General features: G+C 42.2%; 1 protein-coding gene across 3 annotated transcripts; it reads left to right on the plus strand.

The window, feature by feature from the left end:
- Nucleotides 1-8639: 8639 nt before the first annotated feature.
- On the plus strand, nt 8640-19677 carry EMB1138 (DEAD box RNA helicase (RH3)). 3 transcript variants are annotated; one of them, XM_087390509.1, is made up of 11 exons: nt 8640-8798; nt 8910-9593; nt 9804-9940; nt 10087-10501; nt 15897-15995; nt 16126-16350; nt 16463-16840; nt 17677-17820; nt 17931-18026; nt 18558-18862; nt 19335-19677. In XM_087390509.1, exons 2-11 carry the CDS (start codon nt 9036-9038, stop codon nt 19411-19413), a joined length of 2436 nt encoding a protein of 811 aa, XP_087246635.1. In that variant the 5' UTR covers nt 8640-8798; nt 8910-9035; the 3' UTR covers nt 19414-19677. The 3 variants fall into 3 exon arrangements, with proteins under 3 accessions (XP_087246635.1, XP_087246634.1, XP_087246633.1); XM_087390508.1 differs by having other exon boundaries at nt 8931-9593; XM_087390507.1 differs by lacking the exon at nt 8640-8798 and having other exon boundaries at nt 8806-9593.
- Nucleotides 19678-21175: the final 1498 nt, after the last annotated feature.

Raw genomic sequence — 21175 nt, forward strand, 5'->3', positions numbered from 1 at the left:
ATGGGATCCGAGGTATGCCGAAGAAGAAGATGTGAGGGACCAGGTGAAGTATGAACTCCTTGCCTCACACCCTCTCCTGGGCCCCTGTCAACCTCTCTCAGCCCTCTGTTTCACCCCTCCCCATCTTGTTTTTCGGGCCTTGCCCCCTCTGTTTGTTAGTTTTCCCCTGTTCCTGCACCATTTTCCTGCTGCTTTCCCCCTGCTTCAGTTTCACAAGCTTAGGGATTTCCTGCTAAGCCCCCACCTTTTGGCTCATTTCTTCTTTCTGCAGCTCTGCCTCCTCTCATTTCCCTTCTTCCCAGTTTTGCGAGTGCAAAGGCTGTGCCTTGCAGCCCCTTGATGTGGCCCAGCCCATCTCTTCTTGGTGGGAATCTTTGTGGCTATTTGCTTCCCCCCAAGGTCTTGTACTCTTCTTGCAAACACCCCCCCTCCTCCCTTGCACATGGGAAGCAGTCCAGCTGGCACAATGGTGCACGGGGTACACTTGGTGGTGCACATGGGAAGCAGTCCAGCAAAGTGCACATGCGCACAGGCGGTACTCGGTGCACATGGGAAGCAGTCCAACAGTTAAGAGGTATAGGTGGTGCACCAACCCTTGCAACCAACTAGTGTCAGGAGCTCATGGAATAGACAAGAGAACACATGGAGCACGGGATTCACTGACCCAGAACAGGCTTGAGTGTTGCGGAAGCCATCAAGGGCGGAGCGGCCCACAAACGGTGGAATGGCTAAGGATGCAAGAAGACATCCAATAGAAAGAAGGAAAGGAGATTGGCAGCAGGGGGAGCAGAGGAGGAGAAGGTGAAGAGGGGGAAACGGGAAAAAGGGGGGGACATTTTGGCAGGGGTGGGAGGCGTGAGTAAAGGAGTGAGAGGCTAGAGTCAAGAGCTCGCCTCGTGTGTATCTTCTCCTGGTGTATCAGTCATCTTGCTTTTTAATGAACTATGCTACTCCCCATCTCTGCTTGCTACTCTAAGATCTCTTTCCGTTGTGTTCTGCTCCCCTCCTCTCCATTCACACCCTCGTCCCTCTTCCCCCCCTTTTCTTTTTCTTGCCCTTTGTAGGTGCTCTTTTTAAGGATGAACAATGGTTGGGTTGTTATAGGCTTTTCGCCTTGCTTTGGGCAGTTCTTAGGCTGTTATAGACAGCCCGCTCTCGTCCCTTCCCTTGTAGGGTTGTGTTTCACCCCTCCCTCTTTCCCTTGCCTTAGCCCAGCTTTCCACATCTTCCCTCTTGCCTTCTTTTCCCTTCCATCCTTCTCTTTTCCCTTCCATCCTTCTTTTTTGTGGCCTTGGAGCAAGTAAAGTACACCTTGGAACATTCCAAGTCATTAGATGTCTGGCCAAAGGAGCTCAAATGGTAGCATCCTTGAATCCTTCTATTTATTGCATTTTGATTTGAGGATAACAAAGAAGTTGAGTAAGCCAAGGAGTCATTGGGCATCTTGTGGGTTTAGACCATAAGTCGTAGATTGGGTACAATGAAGCCTCGTGTCACATCTAGGAGGTGATGATATATGGGCGTGGTGCCTTCGTTATCTAATTCTCAGCATGCGAAGGGCTCGAATGTTGCCACAAAAATCATCGATTTACCTATGGCCACATTTTGTTTTCTTTATCTCTTGACACCATAGACTTTAGTCAACAACATGGTGACATACCACTAAATCCCCAAATACTCCATCGTCTTGAGATTCTTTGGCTTGGTCTATGTTGTACAAGAGGTGTATTCTTTCTTTGATTTGTGCCAAGTTTAGTATTGTATTGGAGTCCCAAAGACAATAGCATTTATCCTTTTGGATGATGGGGCACCAAATGTTTGGCTATTTTTTTGAATCCTTAGAGACCCTTTTAGGAGACTCAGTGCTTCAACGGGTAGAGATGGTGGGCCTTACATGATAGTGCTGTCATTGTGGGGATCTTGATCATCTAGCCAAGGTTGCTTGCTCAGTTTTTAAGACCCCTCGAGGAGGGGCACAGTGGAGAGACACCTAGATTGTAGCAAGAGCTTGCAGCCTCCACTTCATAGCCCTTGACCACACAAGGCAAAGCCTTACTTGTCCTTGTGAGTATGGCTTGGTATCGGTCTAGAATTTGATTATTGAGAGCTTGGTCATCTAACCAAGGCTTGCCCTAAGTTAGATGGATGCCTTGGGGAGGGACATGATGGAGAGGCACCTAGATCGCAGTAGGAGCATGTTTAGCCCACTGGTTCACAGTTGTTGCGCATGTAGGGGCATAGCCTCACTTGTCCCTCTAAGTATGGATTGAGTAGTGGTCTAGAATGAGAGAGAGAGGAGGTTATATTGTACTAACCTTTAACTAATGCAATATGTTGTCTTTACTTTGTGTAGCATGTAACCTGTTGCTCAAGGAACACCTTAGAGTGAAACATTACTTGTTGCTTAAATAAACAAAATCTCTTAATTCAAGCAAGAGATTGTGTTGCATCCCAACCTGTTGCTCAATCTATGTTTTATTTCATGAAACTTGTTTAAGCAACACCTTGAGTGAAACACAACTTGTTGGTTAAATCAATAAAACCAACAAGTTGTGTTGCACCTCAACCTATTGCTTTAGTGATAGGTTGTTTATGTGTTGTGTTTCAATCAACCTGTTGCTCAAGAAATACTTTGGGGCGAAATTGAACATGTTGCCTAGACCACTTGATTTAAGCAAGAGGTTGTGTTGCAAACCAACTTGTTTTTCAAGCAATAAGTTGGTTCTTTCTTCAACTTGTTGCTTGAGCAATAGGTTGGAGTGCAACACAAGCTCTTGCTCAAATCAAGAAATTTTGTTAATTCAAGCAATTCGCCATATTGTAGCAACCTATTGCTCATGCATCACATTGTCTTTAGTTTGTGTAGCATGCAACTTGTTGCTTAAGCAATAGAATGAAACCCAACTTGTTTGTTTCTCAAGCAATAAGTTGGTTCTTTCTCCAACTTGTTGCTTGAGCAATAGGTTGGAGTGTAACACAAGCTCTTGCTCAAATCAAGAAATTTTGTCAATTCAAGCAATTCACCATATTGTAGCAACCTATTGCTCATGCATCACATTGTCTTTAGTTTGTGTAGCACGCAACTTGTTGCTTAAGCAATAGAATGAAACCCAACTTGTTGCTTAAATCAATAAAATCTCTTGACTCTAGCAAAAGGTTGTGTTGCAAGGCCGCGTGTTGTTTGTATGTTGTGTTTCTCGTAGCCTGTTGCTTTAGCTACAACTTAGAGTGAAATTAAATATGCCAAAATCTCTTGATTTGAGCAAGAAGTTGTGTTTCAAACCAACTTATTGCTCAAGCAACAGATTGTCTTTATGTTGTGTGGGTTGTTACCTATTGCTCATGCAATAGATTGGAGTGAAATTAAACTTATTGCTTAAATCGACGATATCTTTTGATTCTAGCAAGAGATTGCATTACATCCCAATTTGTTCCTCTAGCAACAAGTTGGTAAAAAGACCCAACCTGTCGCTCAAGCAACAAATTGGATGCAACACAACATCCTGCTCAAAATTGGATAAATTTTTAAACCATATGAAAAGATTTGATACAAAAATTGAAGATTTCTTTCTAGGGTTTAAAAGGGTTGGCAGGTAGAGATTTGATAGATTTTTTTACCCATTGCTAATCTATTTTTCTTAAAATAGGCATTCACTTTGAACAAGATCTAAAAGCATAGGATTGCATATTCTATGTCTTTTTCCAAACAAATGGTGTATCTTTATACCATCTATATATTGAATTCAACAAATGCTTTGCATATCTTGTCATTTTTTCACTATCAAACAAGAATGATATAGACATGAGTTGCATGGTATTATAATTGAACCAAAGCTTAGAGTTTACTTCATCATTGTTGAGTGGAGGTCACCACTTATAAATTTGATGAAATTTTAGCTTTGTTACACCATATTTGTGTGGAGTTGACCTAACTAGTGTTGGAAATTCTACCCCATTTTGGAGTTTACCAAGTCATATTAAGTGGAGGTGACTATTTTGAAAAAAAGTCCATATGAAGTGAGAAAGTCCAATAATTCTGAATAGCAAGCAAATAGTGGTAGTAACACTGCCCACTAAAGTGGAAGTGACCAAGATAAGGGACTTACTTCATAGTGACATTTATCGTGGTCAAAATGGATGGCGAGCAAGAATACTCCATGTTGTTGGGTAGGCCATGGTTGGAAGGAGCCAAATTTATGTACAATTGGGGAGATGATACAATCCTGATTGAGAATGAAGGCAAGGATGTGCAAATAGCAATGACAAAAGGCAGAGTTATAGAGGAGTGCAAGCCAAATGCCTCGGTGAAGGAAGCATATGTTACGGATGTAGAATATTTTATAACTAATGCCATGAGAGTGGCATCAATTGCCACAAGGCTGGCAACATAGATAATAATTAACAAAGAGGGGCTAGAAATGATGTTCCCAGAGGGGTTCAATGAGAGGATGAAGGATATATACAAATTCAAGATGAGCCCACTCATCCTGATCTTGATCAATAAAGAACTACTAAAAGAATTCATCGGGCAAGTCTGCAAACTCAAGGATGTTTTTGCATGAGATTAGAAAGACTAAAGGGTGTACCACACAATAAATTCAACATCAAATCCACTTTATTCCAGATGCAAAGCTGATCAAACATAAAAGGTACCAATTAACCCTAATTATGTAAATTGAAATTGACTAATTACTAAGAGCAAGGTTTATTTCTGCTATGAACTGGGGCCCATATTGTTCCCCATCATCACAATGTTGAAGAAGAATGGAAAGAGATGACGGTGTGTGTGGATTATTGAAAGTTGAATGGATAGACTATCAAAGATGGACCTTTACCAATAGAAAGAAGGGAGGGAAAGGAGCCTTTTTATCACTGAATGGGAGCATATTCATGTAAAGTGGTGCCATCCGGGTTGGAAAATGCACCAGCAACATTCCAAAGGTTCATGGTGGAGACATTCTAGGGATACACAGGTGAATTCCCAAGAATCTTTCTAAATCATTTTCCAGACTTGATTTTGCCGTGATCAAAATAAGTTTGTGTTTGAATGAAGAGATCATGACTGAGAAAATAAAGATTTGTACCAGTTTGAAGATGGAGCCTAACAATGTCACACAAGTTTTCTCCTTCATAGGATTCTTGTGTTTCTATCACACATTTGTTAAGAAGTTTGCTCGAGTGTCCGACCTGTTACATTAGCTAACAAGGTAGGAAATGAAGTTCAAATGGAATGATTAGTGAGTCAGAGCATTCCACATTCTCCAAGAGATGGCAATGAAGGCACCAATACCAACAAGCTTGATTGGAACAAGATATTCCATGTGCACATCGATTCATCAAGGATAACAGTTGGGTCGATTCTTAATCAATCGTAAGGGATCATGGATATTCCGATCTTGTATGCAATCTAAATGTCTTCAATGGCACACAATCAAAAGGGATGCCCTAGAAATGGTGTAGAATGCTCAAAGTTTTGGTACTCTTTACTGTAGGCGAACCTTTCATGTTCCTTATGGATGATCTAGCATTGCTGTGCTTGATAAACAAAATGATCATGTAACCTAGATTGATAAGGTGGATGCTTATGTTACAGAAGTTCAATTTCAAGATAGTTTATAAGCCCAGCTCATCTAATTATGTGGTAAACTATTAGCCCCACGCAAAATATCAAAGAACAAAAGAGGGCATAGATATTGAGATACCCGATGCATGTGTTACAGAATTGTATTTTTGATATTTCTTGCTATGGAGATTATTTTATTTTAGTCAAGTGTGACTATGGCAAAGTATTCCATAGGAGCGCACCGGACCCAACGAGGGTCCTAGCAGATGCTTTGTGGGGTTTAGTTAGGGACGCCTAACTAGTGTTTTTGCTAGGCTAGATGGTTAGTATTGTACTAATGTTGCTAGTGTTACTGGTGTTATTGCAATTGGTCACAAGGTGTGTATTTTGATGTCTGTATATCAAGCGTACAATTGTGTTGGGATTAGTTGGTGTGATAATTCATTAATTGATTGTAACAACTAACACAATTGGTGGCTTGAGTACAGATGATGAGTTAGATAATGAGGAACGGAGATGATGAAGGTGATCGAAGTATCTAATGGCTGTCAAAGGCCATGGGCCATATTGTAAAGTAATGAATTTTAAACCATGGGCTAATTTATTTTAATTAATTGTGGATGAGGGCATATTAAGCCTTGTGATATTTTAAGCTCGTGGAGCTATGTTGAGCAACCCCTCTGATTAAGGACAAGGGATGCTTTGGATGTACTATTATTGGCTCTTTGCTTTTTGGAGTTATAATTATAAATACTCTAGATGGAAAGTAAGAGCCACCATCTAGGGGGGGCAGATTGGACCCCATGCAGTGTCACTCTCTCTTTCTCTTCTCTCTCCCACTTGTTTCCTTGTTCTTGGTTTCTATGGTTTTGGTAAATCATGAATTTGTGAGCATGTTTGATTTTCAATTTTTGTAACAGCATGTTTGTTTCCTATGTCAATGTACGATGACAAACATGAGGAGATCTCTCCATAGAAACATTCCATAAAATCATGGAAGTATACATTGTAGAACATATGCACCAAAAAGACGAGGGTATGATCCTACAAAGATGTGTCCTTCCACATGAAAGGACAATTCTAATTTTATGGACTATGGTGGAGAACATTGTGCATAGATGTAACAAAGAATTATAAAAGTGTGGTATATGTTGTTAGCGAGTGGATAGACCAAAGTTTAAAGATGAGATGGCACTTAATCTCACATACCAATGGGAACCCTTTCTCAAGTGTGGATTAGATTTTGTAGGATCATTCAAAGTTACCATGCATCCACTAAGAGGGAACAACTACATTGTGGTCGCAGGTGACTATGTTACCAAATGGGCCAAAGCAAAGCTTTAAGTGATAACATGGCCAAAGTACAACAAGATTTTTGTATAAAATTGTCTTATGCTCACCAAATGAGTCGAAGTAAAGGCTTCAAGAGAGAACATGACCAAAGCACAACATAACTATCCTATGTAGGCTTCGATGCCTTATTGAAATCATGTCAGAGCAAGGGGTTCACTTCGAGAGAACATGGCCAAAGCATAACGTGATTTTTGTAAATATCCTAGGTAGGTTTGAAAGCCTTATTTAAATCATGTCAAATCATGGGGTTCACTTCATCAATTTAGTGATAGGTATCATGGTGAAGGAGTTCTTAATTAAGCATAGAAATCCTACCACTTACTATCCAAGGGCGGATGATCAACCAAAGGCCACAAACAAGATGCTCAATAACATTCTTCAATGAGGATCACAATGAATGTGATCATAAGCGACAAACCTACTATGGCTTGTCTAATAGCATTCAAGGCCACCATGAGGCACACGGCTTTTAAATAGCATTTAATCACGAGGCAATAGTGAGATTATAATTTCTTGTACCAATCCTGAGGGTAACAATGTAGCATATGAATGGTCTAGAGAATTGACAAAGATTGACAAATTGCAATTGAGTGCATCTATGGCTAAGATGCTGCATATAAACTCTCACTAGCATCAAATATATTTTATTGAATCCTTGAGCCATATATCTATTGTTGAATTGCTAGACATGTAAGTTATTTTTGAGTTCTCCCAAAAATAGAGGAGGAGGAAGAGAAGGGAGAGGGTTGGATGACAACAAGTAACTAATGAGGATAGGGTGAGCTTGGGAGAGGTGGGAGACATATATATATGCTATTGTGGGAAGGTGTTGAGTGGAGCGAACAACCATGGTTATGTGGAAAGGTTGATGAAGATGGAAATGTGTGAAGATGATGGGGGCCTTATTGGTCCTTATGTTGAAATGTTGATGAAGTTGGAAATGTGTGAAGATGACAAGGGAATGGGGGGCTTGATTGTTGAATGGGGTGTGTGGTGAGTTGCGAGCTAAACAAAAACTAGCCAACATATCCAACAAAAATCTGGACTGCCCACGAAAACACATGCAAAGAAAAAGAAAAACACACATAGACACGCGTGTGCGCGCATAGACACATGCACATGCACGCGCACACACACACATACACATTCACCATAGACACTTGCTTGAGAGAGGTAAGTGACATATTATTGCGGAAAGGTGTTGAGGTAGCTAGTTTATGTGGAAATGTTGTGTGTGTGAGTGCGTGCGTGTGTGTGTAAGTGTTGTTCCCCTTCCCCTTGCGTCCCTTCTCCGCTCCCCCTCCCCGCCGCGGTCTCACCTACGCGACCCACCTGCAACACATAAGCAGGCTCACTCACTCACTCATTAGTCATTCAGGTTGTCATAAGGGGCGGTCGCGTGGGGGAGGGTGGAGGGAGGGAGGAGGAGAGAGGGAGAGAGAGAGATATTACTGAGAGGAAGAGAGTTGTGAGTTAGAAAAGGTTTGAAGAAGGTATGTATGTGGAGAGGAGTGAGGAAAAGGAGGGGCCTTATCATGGAAGGGTGAGTGGCGTGGAGGGCTAGAGACCAAACAAGGCACCAAACAAGATAAAAATAATATCTAGACTCTCATCAAACCCCAACAACACAAACACAAAAAACAAAGAAAGGAACACACAACAATAGTCTTCATTTCTTCATCTTGTTCATTCATCAACAAAACAGGGTTGAAGGAAGGGGCGTCTTGTTGTTGTGAGCTTCTTCTTCTTCTTCTTCTTCTTCTTCATTTCACTACAACAAGACTTTTGCCCATCCCCCCTTCTTCCCTTCCTCCTCCTGCTTCTTCCCTTCTTCCTTGCCTCCATAGCCCCTTCCCCTCCTCCCTTCCTAGCTCCATTTCAGGTCTCTCTCTTACCCCTCCTCCTCTCCGTTTTGCTTTCTTTTCAACATTCTTATGGATTCGTCTAGACATATACCTTTGTATCGAGTTTTTCTTCCCTTACCTGTCGTTAGGATGTCTGTTGCTGCTGGCAGACGCAGAGTAGCGGCATGAGTTTTACTTCTTCAAGATAAACAACCGCAAAGCGTATATTCGCTTTCCTGCTAGAGAAGCCGAAGGTGCTCACCCAGCTTGGAGACATGGCGTCCGCCGTCGGCGTCACCCCTGCATTCCAGACTCTCTCTGTCGACAGCTCAAGGAGAATAACGAAGCCTGTCTCCGGAAACGTCGTGAGCATGCTGTCGTCTTCTTTCTTCGGAGAAATGCCCCAAGTGGTCCTTTGCCCTTGCTCCGGGTCACAAGCGCGAGCTTTTCAGGCCTTATGTGTACGCATGGATGCCACGGGCGCGCGATTCCAGTCTAGAGATTTGCCGTCTGATGGAGATGATACTTCTTCATGGAACCTGGACAAGTCTAGGGCGTTTCTCAGCTCTTCTCAACGAGCTGCGGTTGCAACCGCAGACTATGCCGTTGCTGAAGACGACGTGGACATTTTGGGATTCCGAGGGGAGAGGAAGTTTGTTCCGGAACAGCGGCCTAGCGATGATTTTAGCCGGAGAAGTGTTCCTGGGACTCAGAATGTCGAGGAATCTCCCGTGGCAGGTAACGTCGGCACTCCTATCGCTCAGCTGGGTTTGAAAGAGGAGCTCGTACTAGCCCTTGCAAAACGTGGTATCACTCACTTGTTTCCGATCCAGGTACGTCGCATTTCTCAAACGAGTAACGAATGATTCTTTGGTTTTTTCTGCTATTTTATGAACTGCATTGGTAGAGTAGCTGCTTGTGCTTTGTAGGCTCTTTCACATGTTACGGTGATTGATAACCCTTCATAGCAATTAATTAAATGCCTTGAAATCGGCCAGTTCCTGTTTAAGACTCGTACTGATGTTGTCTGGATATGCCCGCAGGAAGCAGTCTTGAAACCTGCCACAAAGGGTATGGATATTATAGCCCGGGCTAGGACTGGAACCGGCAAAACGTTGGCTTTTGGAATTCCTATTATTCAGCGTATTCTGGAGATCAATGAAGCAAGCTTCTCGTCCCGGTATGAGTCTAGCTCGTTCAGTCAATCAAAATTCATTAGCTCCCTTGTTAAAAGGAAGAGACGAGGATCCTCAGTGTCTTGATGGCTTTAGCACTTGCTTTGTCGCATTTGTTTTGATCTAGTTATTCTCTGTGGTGTACTTTTAGGCGTATGGGTAGAGTTCCACGAGCCTTAGTGCTTGCACCAACTCGAGAGCTGGCAGTACAGGTTGAAAAAGAGTTTATGGAATCTGCGCCTAATTTATCTACTATCTGTGCCTATGGAGGAGTATCCATTACATTACAACAGCGAAAGCTTCAGAAGGGCGTTGATGTTGCTGTTGGAACACCTGGCCGCATCATTGACTTAATTCAGAGGGGCTCATTGGTGTTGAATGAGGTCAAATACATGGTCTTGGATGAAGCAGATCAGATGCTGGCTGTTGGCTTTGAGGAAGATGTGGAGAAAATATTAGAAGAGCTCCCTGCTGAAAGGCAGAGCATGCTGTTCTCCGCTACCATGCCAACATGGGTGTCCAGACTTGCTAAGAAATACTTGAAAAGTCCCTTGACTATTGACTTGGTAAGTAATTCTCCTTCTGTCCTCCATATTTTGTGGTTTCCAAATGTCATATGGGATTTAGATTGTGAAATCTGGTCTTTCATTTTCTTGTCAGGTTTCTCTGATATCTGTATAATATAGCAGGTTATTCTGCTCGAAACGTGTCAATCATCGTTCTTGGTCTTAATGAAGAGGCTTGTTCTTATTTCTAAAATGCATACCTTAGGCTTTGTGGTATATTTAATCTCTATTTTGTGTTATGTGCCTCTTGTTTCCCTTACCAAACTTTTCTCATTGGGAGTGTTCAAAGGTTTTCTAGATGTTGGCATTGATGACTTGGTCTAGTTTGCATATTAGATTGGGAAATCATGCACACGTCCTGACACTGAATGAAAAGTTACATGCCATGGGGGGTAAGTTTCATACGTTTCAAGAGCAGGGCACCAAAAGTGAGCATAACAGTGTATCTGCATTGATTAGATGAAAGCTTCTAGACATCATGTCAGGTACAGCTCTAGCTGTCCTGGACTTGGGCCATTTTGCTCAGACAGAGTGTCAACTTGCTAGCTGTAGATGCCTCCATATCTACCTGGCTTGGTCCTCTTTGTGTGATGGGCGAGGATGTGGTTGTATGCTCCTCAGGTTTAGTGCTCTTTTCTGGAAGGTGTACTTTTAACTTTCCAGGATGCCACTTCTCTCAGTAAACTATCTAATGTGTCTGCAGTGTGCACGTGATTATGCATGCCCCTCTGGCACACCATATTTTGTGTCAATTCTTTGCTGTATTTATGGAAAAATCCAGTTCTTTAAGGGCCAAGTTCAACTGTGATGGAATAAGTTGCAGTATAATATGATGAAGCTGCATCCATTGTTTGAAAAGTATGAAGTTGAGCTCCAAGGAAACCAGAGTAATTCAATAACTCTCTTCAGGTTAGTTAATTTCATGTATAGTCAGATATGCACAGAGACCATGTGCGCCTAAGGTTGGGGCGCAATGTTGAGCATTGAACCTCAGCCACTCTTCTTTTGAAGAGGGAGTCAGGAAATGAGAACTTTTCTTCGTTTGCAAAAGCATATGTATATGTGCGTGACCTGACCTGTTACATTTTTTTTGATGATATGATCTGAAAAATAGGGCCTTTAGTCGACTTTGTCAGCTCTTATTTCGTGGCACTACTTTGTAAATGACCTCATTTCCAGATGGCATTTTCCTGGTCTTATATCTGTGATATATCATACATGTATGTACTAGAAAGAGGTCTTGATCATGCTCCCCTTGACCAAGGCAACCAGACTTCTCGGTGTGATTGTGAACTGAACGCTCCAAAGCTGCTATGATGGCACTGTCCGCTGTCAAGCGATTGCTTTTGATCTAATTGGCAATAACCAAGAAGCTTGGGATTTGTTGCTGGATATATGATCAAGAAAGCACGGCATTCAATCAGCTGATAGGTCAAGAGAGCACTTTGTTAGCACTGCACCGCTAGGGGCAGGCTATAGCAATGAGCTTTTGTGTCTAAAGGGGAGATGTGTTGGAATATGGAAGCAAGAACTAGAACTAGAAATTGGAAATGAAATAACAAGATTGAAAGACAAGAAATACCTTGAGAAGAGTGTAGACGAGACACAAGCTAGACTGATTGATTGCAATGATGTGACCCATGAATATATGGGCCAAAGTACAAGACCTAAAGCAAGAGTGCTTATGGGATAATTGTAGAAGTGCCACATGGCACACACTCAAGACATAAAGACTAGACTTAGACTTAGATAAATGTAGACTAGGAAATAGTACACTTAGTGTGCATTGTTGGAATATGGAAGCAAGAACTAGAACTAGAAATTGGAAATGAAATAACAAGATTGAAAGACAAGAAATACCTTGAGAAGAGTGTAGACAAGACACAAGCTAGACTGATTGATTGCAATGATGTGACCCATGAATATATGGGCCAAAGTACAAGACATAAAGCAAGAGTGCTTATGGGATAATTGTAGAAGTGCCACATGGCGCACACTCAAGACATAAAGACTAGACTTAGACTTAGATAAATGTAGACTAGGAAATAGTACACTTAGTGTGCACTTATCTCCAACACCCTCCTTAAGTGGACACTAGGAGTAAGACAGAAAGAAAAGACTAGAAGACAGACATAAAGACTGATAGACTGAGAGACAAGATAGAAAACATGACAGACAAAAGATCTTGAGACACCCCTCCTCAAGTGATATCCTCATATGGGTCCACAAGGGTAGGGACAAGATGGATCTAAAACACAGTCAGATTGATAGACAAATAGACAGACAGACAAGACTAGATAGACAGAAGACTGACTGTAGACAAATAGAAAGACCAAGACACTAGAACCCCTTGACCAACATCATCGGTGATCAAGGTGGTAGACAAGACATAGAAGTAATCAGAAAGCCCACTTCTCATCATGTGAGGAAGGAATAGCAAGATTAGTTGATGAAGATGTTGCAGCAACATGGGCTGAGGTAGATGTAGGGGCTGAGGTAGATGTTTTGGAGTAGCAGTCCCTCTCCTGGTGATTATCACGGCGACAAATGGTGCATGGATGAGCCTTGAAATAGTCCTTCTCCATGTGATTAGTTTTGCCACAATGGGTGCAAGGCTTTCTTACCTTAGAACTTCCTGTCTTTGCTAAAAATGCAGTGTCAGTTACCTTTCGTTGTTGAGTTCTTTCTTCCTCTTGGAGAGCATTGATGATACCCTCAAGAGAAGGATTATTATGATACTTGAAGGTAGTGACAAGAGTAGCATAGGTGTCAGGTAAGCTTTTGAGAAGCATAGCAATAGCAATATCTACGGAGATGGGAGACTTGACTGACGCAAGCTGAACCATAAGACTGCGAAGATAATTGACATGAGAGGCTATAGTAGCTCCTTCCTGCATATGTAGATCAAAGAATGAGATCATAAGTGCAATCTTAGAGTTTTTAGATTGGGCTCCAAAAAGGGTATCCAAAGTGATCCATGCTTGAGGAGCAGACTGTATGTCGGAGATGTGATGAATGTAATCATCTCCAAGGCCGAGCAATATGATAGCATAGGCTTTGTTGTTCTTGGTAGTGACAACTTGCTCAGAGCGACCTTCGGGAGCAGCACGGTGAACAATGTCCCAAAGCCGTTCTTTCATAAGATGGCACTTGATTTTGATTTGCCAAGTATGAAAGTTGGACCCATTGAATTTGTCGATAGATATGAGAGAATGAGAGGAAGATGCCATGTGGGAAGGTCTTACCTCTTACTAGGATGTAAGGGCAGTGTCTATTCCCTTACAATATTGCAGAAATAAATGAGAGGAGAGATCCAAGAAGCCGGTTTTCTCACCACTTTGTCAAGGCCATAGCATATGACAGCCCATCGAAGCAGGAGGAACCAGCAAAAAAGAGAGACTGCTCAGCAAACTTGAAAGAGGCAAAGCACAGTACCTTAATCCCAGGCAGAGGTAGAGGTGCAAAAAAGGGCGCAGTCCAGGAGGTTGAACAGATGGCGCAGATCTCCGTGAAGATGGAGCAGATTTCGAACAGCAGCTGGAGAAATTGGCCTGTGCAGGTATGGATTCTGTACAGTTGTACGGACTGTACGGACAGCGGAGTACGGACGACGTACGGATGGCGTATGGAGTATGGATGACGTATGGACGGAGGACGACGTACGGTCGGTGTACGGACAGCGCTGATCTTTATGGATAGCAGGTACGTTGATGCAGGAGCGGGTGCAGGAGTGACAGCAGGACTGCGCAGATCTGGCGCTCAGATCTGGCAGAAATGGCGCTCAGATCTGTGGCTGAACTGCGCAGATCTGGCGCTCAGATCAGGCAGAAATGGTGCGCAGATCTGGAGCGGAAACACACAAATCTGGTGTGCAGATCTGGCGCGCAATGGCGGGGCAGAAAGAGGGAGAAATGAGAAGAGGGAGAAATCTGAGAAGAGGCAGACTGAGGGGAGAGAAGAGGGATCAACCTAGCTCTGATACCATGTTGGAATATGGAAGTAAGAACTAGAATTAGAAACTGGAAATGAAATAACAAGATTGAAAGACAAGAAATACCTTGAGAAGAGTGTAGACAAGACACAAGCTAGACTGATTGATTGCAATGATGTGACCCATGAATATATGGGCCAAAGTACAAGACATAAAGCAAGAGTGCTTATGGGATAATTGTAGAAGCGCCACATGGCACACACTCAAGACATAAAGACTAGACTTAGACTTAGACAAATGTAGACTAGGAAATAGTACACTTAGTGTGCACTTATCTCCAACAAGATGTCCATGCTGGTTTCCTTTTTTGCCACTGCCAGACTATTTCCGTCTTCATTGTTTTTGTGATTTGGGTCTTTCTCTTCCTTGCAATGGTCTATAGTCTCTTCTTGAGTGCCACTGTTCACATGTTTTTCCTAGTCACCTCATTCTCAGCTTTCTGTTCCTCTAATTGGCTTGTCGATTCTCTTTCCTGTAGCATGAATTCTGGTTCAATTCCGTCAAGTGGGAAAGAAGCTAATAACAATGCAAGAAGAGCAGCAACGAGGCCAGTGAGGGATTGAACTCTCATACCCGGTTTGATAACTTCTTGCAATTCTTGCTATGCGTAACATGCGCTATATAGCACAGGCTTGTAATTGATCGAAGAAGCACTTGCAAGAATATGCTAGATATGCTCAACCTCTCTCATCAGCACTTTGTTCTTTTTCTGATCGCTTACAGCATACAATACTGATTTCAGTGAATTTTATTTGCTTGTGATCATCCGAGGCTGTGTGTGTGGTTAAGCTTTGTTGTGCTTGGCTTGTCAACATAAGGTTTCAAACTTCAGGTCTACGGATTCGAATCATTGTTGTTTTTCTGTTGGTGGCGTGGTCGTTTTGTTGGCGGTGGTGTAGCTCCCTCTGAGTTGTAGCTGGCAGGTTTGGGTTGGGGGAAGCTTGGTAAAATTTTGCCCGCCCCTTTCTTTTTTTTTTTGCTAAAAGGTTGGAGTATGCATTCGTCTGGAAAGGGCTACTCTGTTGGCCTGCACTCACCGAATCCCATTCTAATGCTTGCTTGTGACCTGACGCTTGTATTGGAATACAAACCTTTGCATATTAGCCCCAACTTTTGAATGCAACCATCCTTTCCTCCCATTTTTGAGTGCCTTCAAAAGAGGCAGTGCCCTCGGCAATCTGTGCCTTGTGTTTTCATCCCTAGGTCGATCCACCATATTTGATGCCTTATGGTGTTCTATCTACCCATGTAGATACCCATGTGCACTTGTGTGTGTGGTATGTGTAGAAACAGGGAGGGGGAGTGGGAACAGAGCTAGACAAACACACAAGCACATGCACACACTGAGAGAGAGAGAGAGAGAGAGAGAGAGAGAGAGAGTTTTAATGTTTCCTGGTCTTCCAGGTTGGAAATTCTGAAGAGAAGCTTGCTGCGGGTATTAAAATATACTCAGTTCCGACCCCGGTTTCTGCAAAGCGAGCCATCTTGAGTGATCTCATCACAGTAAGCAACTAGTGTGCATGTTTACTGAATGTGAACTAGTTTTCAGAGCCCAGTTTGCAATGTTAGATTTGCTGTGCTACAGTATTTATTTTACGACAGTCTTACCGTGTGGTGTGGTGTTCTGGTTCAGGTCTATGGCAAAGGGGGGAAAACCATTGTTTTTACTCAAACCAAAAAAGATGCTGATGAAGTGGCTATGTCAATGAACCGGATGCTTGGAACAGAAGCTCTGCATGGAGATATATCTCAGGCTCAGAGGGAAAAGACACTGACTGCATTCCGTAGTGGAAAGTTTTCTGTCTTGGTTGCAACTGATGTTGCAGCTCGCGGACTTGATATTCCAAATGTTGATCTTGTATGTTTTTTTCCTAGCCCTCTCTTTTCCCATGACTTGGTTTTGTCAGATCCTTGAGACAGATCCCACATAATCTGGAATTGAAAATCTTGATGTTGTGGTCTCCACCCAGGTGATTCATTATGAGATCCCAAATGATCCAGAAACATTTGTTCATCGGTCAGGGAGGACTGGTCGAGCAGGTAAAGAAGGTGTAACCATATTGATGCACTCAGATTCTCAAATGAGAACAGTGAGAACAATTGAGCGGGATGTTGGATGCAAGTTCGAGTCTGTTGGCCCACCAAGTGTCAACGATGTCTTGAGATCTTCCTCTGAACAAGCCCAGACAGCTTTAAGTAAAGTGCATCCGGAGTTGAGGTCTGTCTTCCTTCCTACTGCGGAAAGGCTTCTGAGGGAACAGGGTGCTGAAGCCCTAGCTGCTGCAATTGCACACATGAGTGGTTTTATACAACCTCCTGCTTCACGTTCCCTCATCACTCATCAAGAGGTGTGGTTACTCACTGAAAGATCTAAAGTCAAGTTAATTTATGGATTTCTTCATTATGCTAGTTGGAGTATTCTTGAGGTTGTGTTGATAGCCCTGGAATATTATTGTATTGCAGTAGCTGACTCTGATATCAGTTCTACCTTTGAAATCCGTTTAAACACAGTAGGAAGCTTCATATCCTATAGTTTATGTTTGTTCTATTTTTGGAGTTCATCTACTTACATATCTGTTTAGTTTGGTTTTTTTTGCTCTGTGTGTGTGTGTGTGTGTGTGTGTGTGTGTGTGAATGCCTATTTTATTTTTTGTCCCACTTCTTATTTTATTAATTACTATCATTTAAATTTAAAATAAAATAAGTAAAAAATACAGACTAATTGTTTCCTTGTCTGTGTTTGTGTTGTGTTTCATTTGTGTTCTTATATGTATGTTGGTCTATCTTTGTTCCCTTGTGTTAGCGTTAGTTGTTGCAGTTTTCTTTCTTTTGGTTAGTCTGAAGACCTTTGTACAAATGGATGCCTAAGTATGGGAGTGTGGATATTTATGTGTGAAAGCACATATTTAGACTATGGTCTACACCCAGCGTTGTGGCAATGTCGGTGGGGATATTGTAGTTGCCCATCTTCTAAGCCTTATTGGGGCCTTAAGTGTGAAGTGAATCATCTGCAAGCTGACTTCTGCATGTCTTCAAAATCTTTCCGTATTGAAAGTGATTAGTTTTCTCTCTTCCTAACCAAAGTGGTGTTGTTTTGAAGGCTGGTGGTTGTACAACTAGCTCATGACGATTTTGAAGTCGAGTCCACAGACTGAAATTTGAATCTTTTCCCTTGTCTTTTAAGGGATATACCACATTACAAATTACTCGAAATCGCGGGTGGGGTGCTCGTCTGTCTTCTCCCCGGAGTGTCATGGGAGCACTGTCTGCAATTTATCCCAGAGCTGCTGATGAAATTGGGAAAATACAAATGCTAGACGAGCAAGAGGTGATTTGTCTCTCTTTGATAGTTATGTTTGTCTTTGACCAGTGTGTTCATGCGCTCTGAAAATTTAGTTATGATTGTAATTATTCTTCTGTGATTTGAAATCTGAACAGGGTGATGGAGCGGTCTTTGATCTGCCAGAGGATGTCGCCAAGGAACTACTGGCCCAAGAATCCACCTCAGACGATACTGTTACGGTGGTTTCAAAGGTTGGCAGCTGTAATCTAATAGACCATTCTGCTTTATGAAAGCATTCTCATCTTATCTCTTTGCCAATCTCCTCTTATCACTATCTTTCGTGGACTGAATGTAAGAAATGGTGATGTTCGTGAGGCTCAGATAGATTTCTCTAGTCATTTTGTTTCCTTGTTCCTAATTCATCTAGATATATATTCCTGTTTCTAGATTCATCTAGATATATATATTCCTGTTTCTAGATTCATCTAGATATATATTCATGTCGTACTAGCAAACATCCAAAATCCACCTTGTGACGTTTTCGTATGTTGTCATTTTTTCTATTATAAGTGGTGCATTGCCCTCTTTGTCTTAAGCATTTTTTACCTAGTTGGGAGATACTAAAATGAAATTGTAAAGATTTCACAAGCAGCCGTAGCTTGATTTCACCTTTTCTGCGGGGAGAAGGTGATTCCACATAAAATGTGTGTGTGTATGAGAGAGAGAGAGAGAGAGAGAGAGAGAGAGAGAGAGAGAGATCATTTTTCCTTGGTACAATGCAGCTGCCCAAACTTCAGTATCAGTACGACGAAGCTCCACGAGACAGGTATGGAAGGTTTGGTCAGAGAGGTGGTGGTGCTCCTCGCATGGGTGGCAGATCGGATTGGTCCTTCAGGAGACGGGAAGATGGAATGAGCCAGAATTCAAGTTGGGGGAGGAGTGCAGGCAGGAGTGATGATTGGAGCATGGGGAGGAGTGCAGGCAGGACGGATGACTGGGGCACAGGGAGGAGCTCAAGCAGGAGTGGCGACTGGGGAACAAGCAGAAACTATGAGGAACGGTCTGATGGGTATGCTGACAACCGCAGGTATTTGAGATCAATCTTTCTTGCTTCAGTATAAAGCTTAGGAATGGCATTAAATGTCTGCCATTGTATTTTGCTTGAGTAGCTAGTCTGAGGACATCCATGAAGCGTTTTAATCCATCAACCATGCAATATAGAAGTGAGAACAGTGTTTGTTGGTAGTCCCGCTTATAACTGCCTTTCCTGCCTTTCCTCAAATGACCTGCTAACATGGGTGTGGCATTGAAAGAAACAGCAATACTCAATCATCACTGGTAGGAGTCTGCCTTTTGTAGGTCCAGCTTGATTAATCATTTCTGTTGTGGGAGAATGGGGTTTTGTTTTGGTAAGATAGTCTAGAGCTTGTGGTGTAATACTGGCCGTTTTGAGACTTCTTGTCATTATAAGCTTGTAGTGTAACCTTGCTGTTGAATCTTGAACTGTTTTCCAACTTATTAATACCAAAGCATGACATACAATCTCCTGTACTTTTCAGGCCTTTCTCGCAAACTTGTTTCATATGTGGCCAAATGGGGCATCGAGCTGCTGTCTGTCCCAGTGCAGGACGGCAGTAAATTTCCTTGGTTTGAGTACCTTGTGTAATGATCTTGGGCGTAAGGCTCTTCATGTTATGATTGCCAAAGTTACCAGTGACAAAGCAGCTTTTGCCGGAAGATTATATGATCTCAATCTAAGGAAGTAGCTGCATCTCCATTTATGAAAGCAGTCCTCTAGTATTGTTTTGAAAGTCAAATGGCCTGTGAAAGGTGGGACCAAAGTGTGGTCATCATGTATATGTCTACAAGCGTATTTATCAATTGAATACCAATGTACTTTTCTCTGGAGATGCTCTTGTGTTTGGATGTCTTGAGACATGGTTGAAGCCCAGTTTCGATGTCCCGACACATGGCAAACTTTTTACAATTTTTGATTGGACTATGGATTCGAAAGAAATCTAGTAAACATTCCACTTTTTTCTTTAAAAAAAACTGCAGTCAGTTTTTCTATTGCTACGTTCGACAATAGTGCACTATATTGTGCTGTTTTTTTTGAAGGTAATTACCCTAGGCTAATCTCTGTTTTAACACAACAGGGTAAATACTAATGCTGTAAAACCCTTAATGTGATAGGGGGCTTGCCTGCATCACTCAAATAATGTTCTGAAAACTACACGTTGACTTCAAGAAAATTGTAGCACTAGCGATTTGATGGCTGCATCTGTGATGCAGCCAGTGATTTCTAGAAGACGAACACATTGATGTGAAGAAAATGGCAGGAGAATCTAGGTAATGCAGTGAGTGCTATTTGGTAGATGGGTCGTCGAGATATTACTCACTGTGCCTAAAATAGATGTAGCAGTCACGTTGATTAAATGTATGCTGATTGTGAAGGTGGTCAGACAAGATTTAAGATGAATGATGTGGAAGTCCGAACTAATGATGTGGAAGCTGAACTAATGATGTGGAAGCCATAGTGCTTTTAAAGCAAGGTGATTTTGGCTGTCAGTCGTTTAAAGTTGGGATGTAGCTGTTCAACACTATCAGACCATGTGAAGTACTGGGATTTTTTAATAGATATTACGTGCTTCAGTAAGAATATTGGCCACATAATTTCGAAACATGTTTTGGACCTTGTCAGAGGTGTTAGGAATGGTGCTCATGTTTTGGAGCTAAATGCTCCATAATTTAAAGTGTGCGCTTGGGGTCTTTTAAATACATGGACATAGGCTACACGTCCACCTCACTTTTAACAAGGGCAGCTTTGTGTCCCCTTTTGACAGTTCCTTTCCTCCCATTACACCCCTGTTCTGCCTCCTCTTCATGCCACTGCTCTCCCTTCACTCTCTTTTTCTTGTTTCTTCTGCTCATCGTCTCCTCCCTTCTCTCCCTTCTCCTTCCAGGTCTCTACTTTCCCTTCACATCGCTCCATTCATCCCGTCTTCCCCTTCTATTTTGTCTCTTCCAAATGTGGATCTGCTTGACCATCTCACATTTTCTTTGATAATTGCTGGTATAATGTGGCTGAGTCCAGTGCAGCCCTGTCGAAGATGGTCTGGTAGCTGTCAACTAGGACTCTTTTCCAGGATTGCTGTCTGATGCCACTATTTTCTGTGCATATACTGCTGTGGTTGCATTCTGTACTTTCTAATTTCACTCACGACTGCTATGTTAATACTATTTGCTAGGAGCAAGAGATCTGCCAGGACATACAACTGCTCCATTTATTTAACTGTACAAAATAACTTTTGAAATATAGGAGAGCTATCAATAAAGTAAGAATATATGCAGCATGTTTCCCAAAATATTGCGGCTCTTCGGTGGCAGGGTGCTGTTAATT

Source organism: Dipteris shenzhenensis, chromosome 19, assembly GCF_047967505.1.
Source record: "Dipteris shenzhenensis isolate YYH24624 ecotype China chromosome 19, Dip_SZ_1.0, whole genome shotgun sequence".
In the NCBI taxonomy this organism is placed as follows: domain Eukaryota; kingdom Viridiplantae; phylum Streptophyta; class Polypodiopsida; order Gleicheniales; family Dipteridaceae; genus Dipteris; species Dipteris shenzhenensis.

Bases quoted from the DNA above. Each gene is read 5' to 3' on its own strand.
- EMB1138 (XM_087390509.1), top strand. From the start codon at position 9,036: ATGGCGTCCGCCGTCGGCGTCACCCCTGCATTCCAGACTCTCTCTGTC. The intron at 10,502-15,896 runs GTAAGTAATTCT...CTGGTCTTCCAG, and splicing joins GTCCCTTGACTATTGACTTG to GTTGGAAATTCTGAAGAGAA. The intron at 18,863-19,334 runs GTATTTGAGATC...TGTACTTTTCAG, and splicing joins GGGTATGCTGACAACCGCAG to GCCTTTCTCGCAAACTTGTT.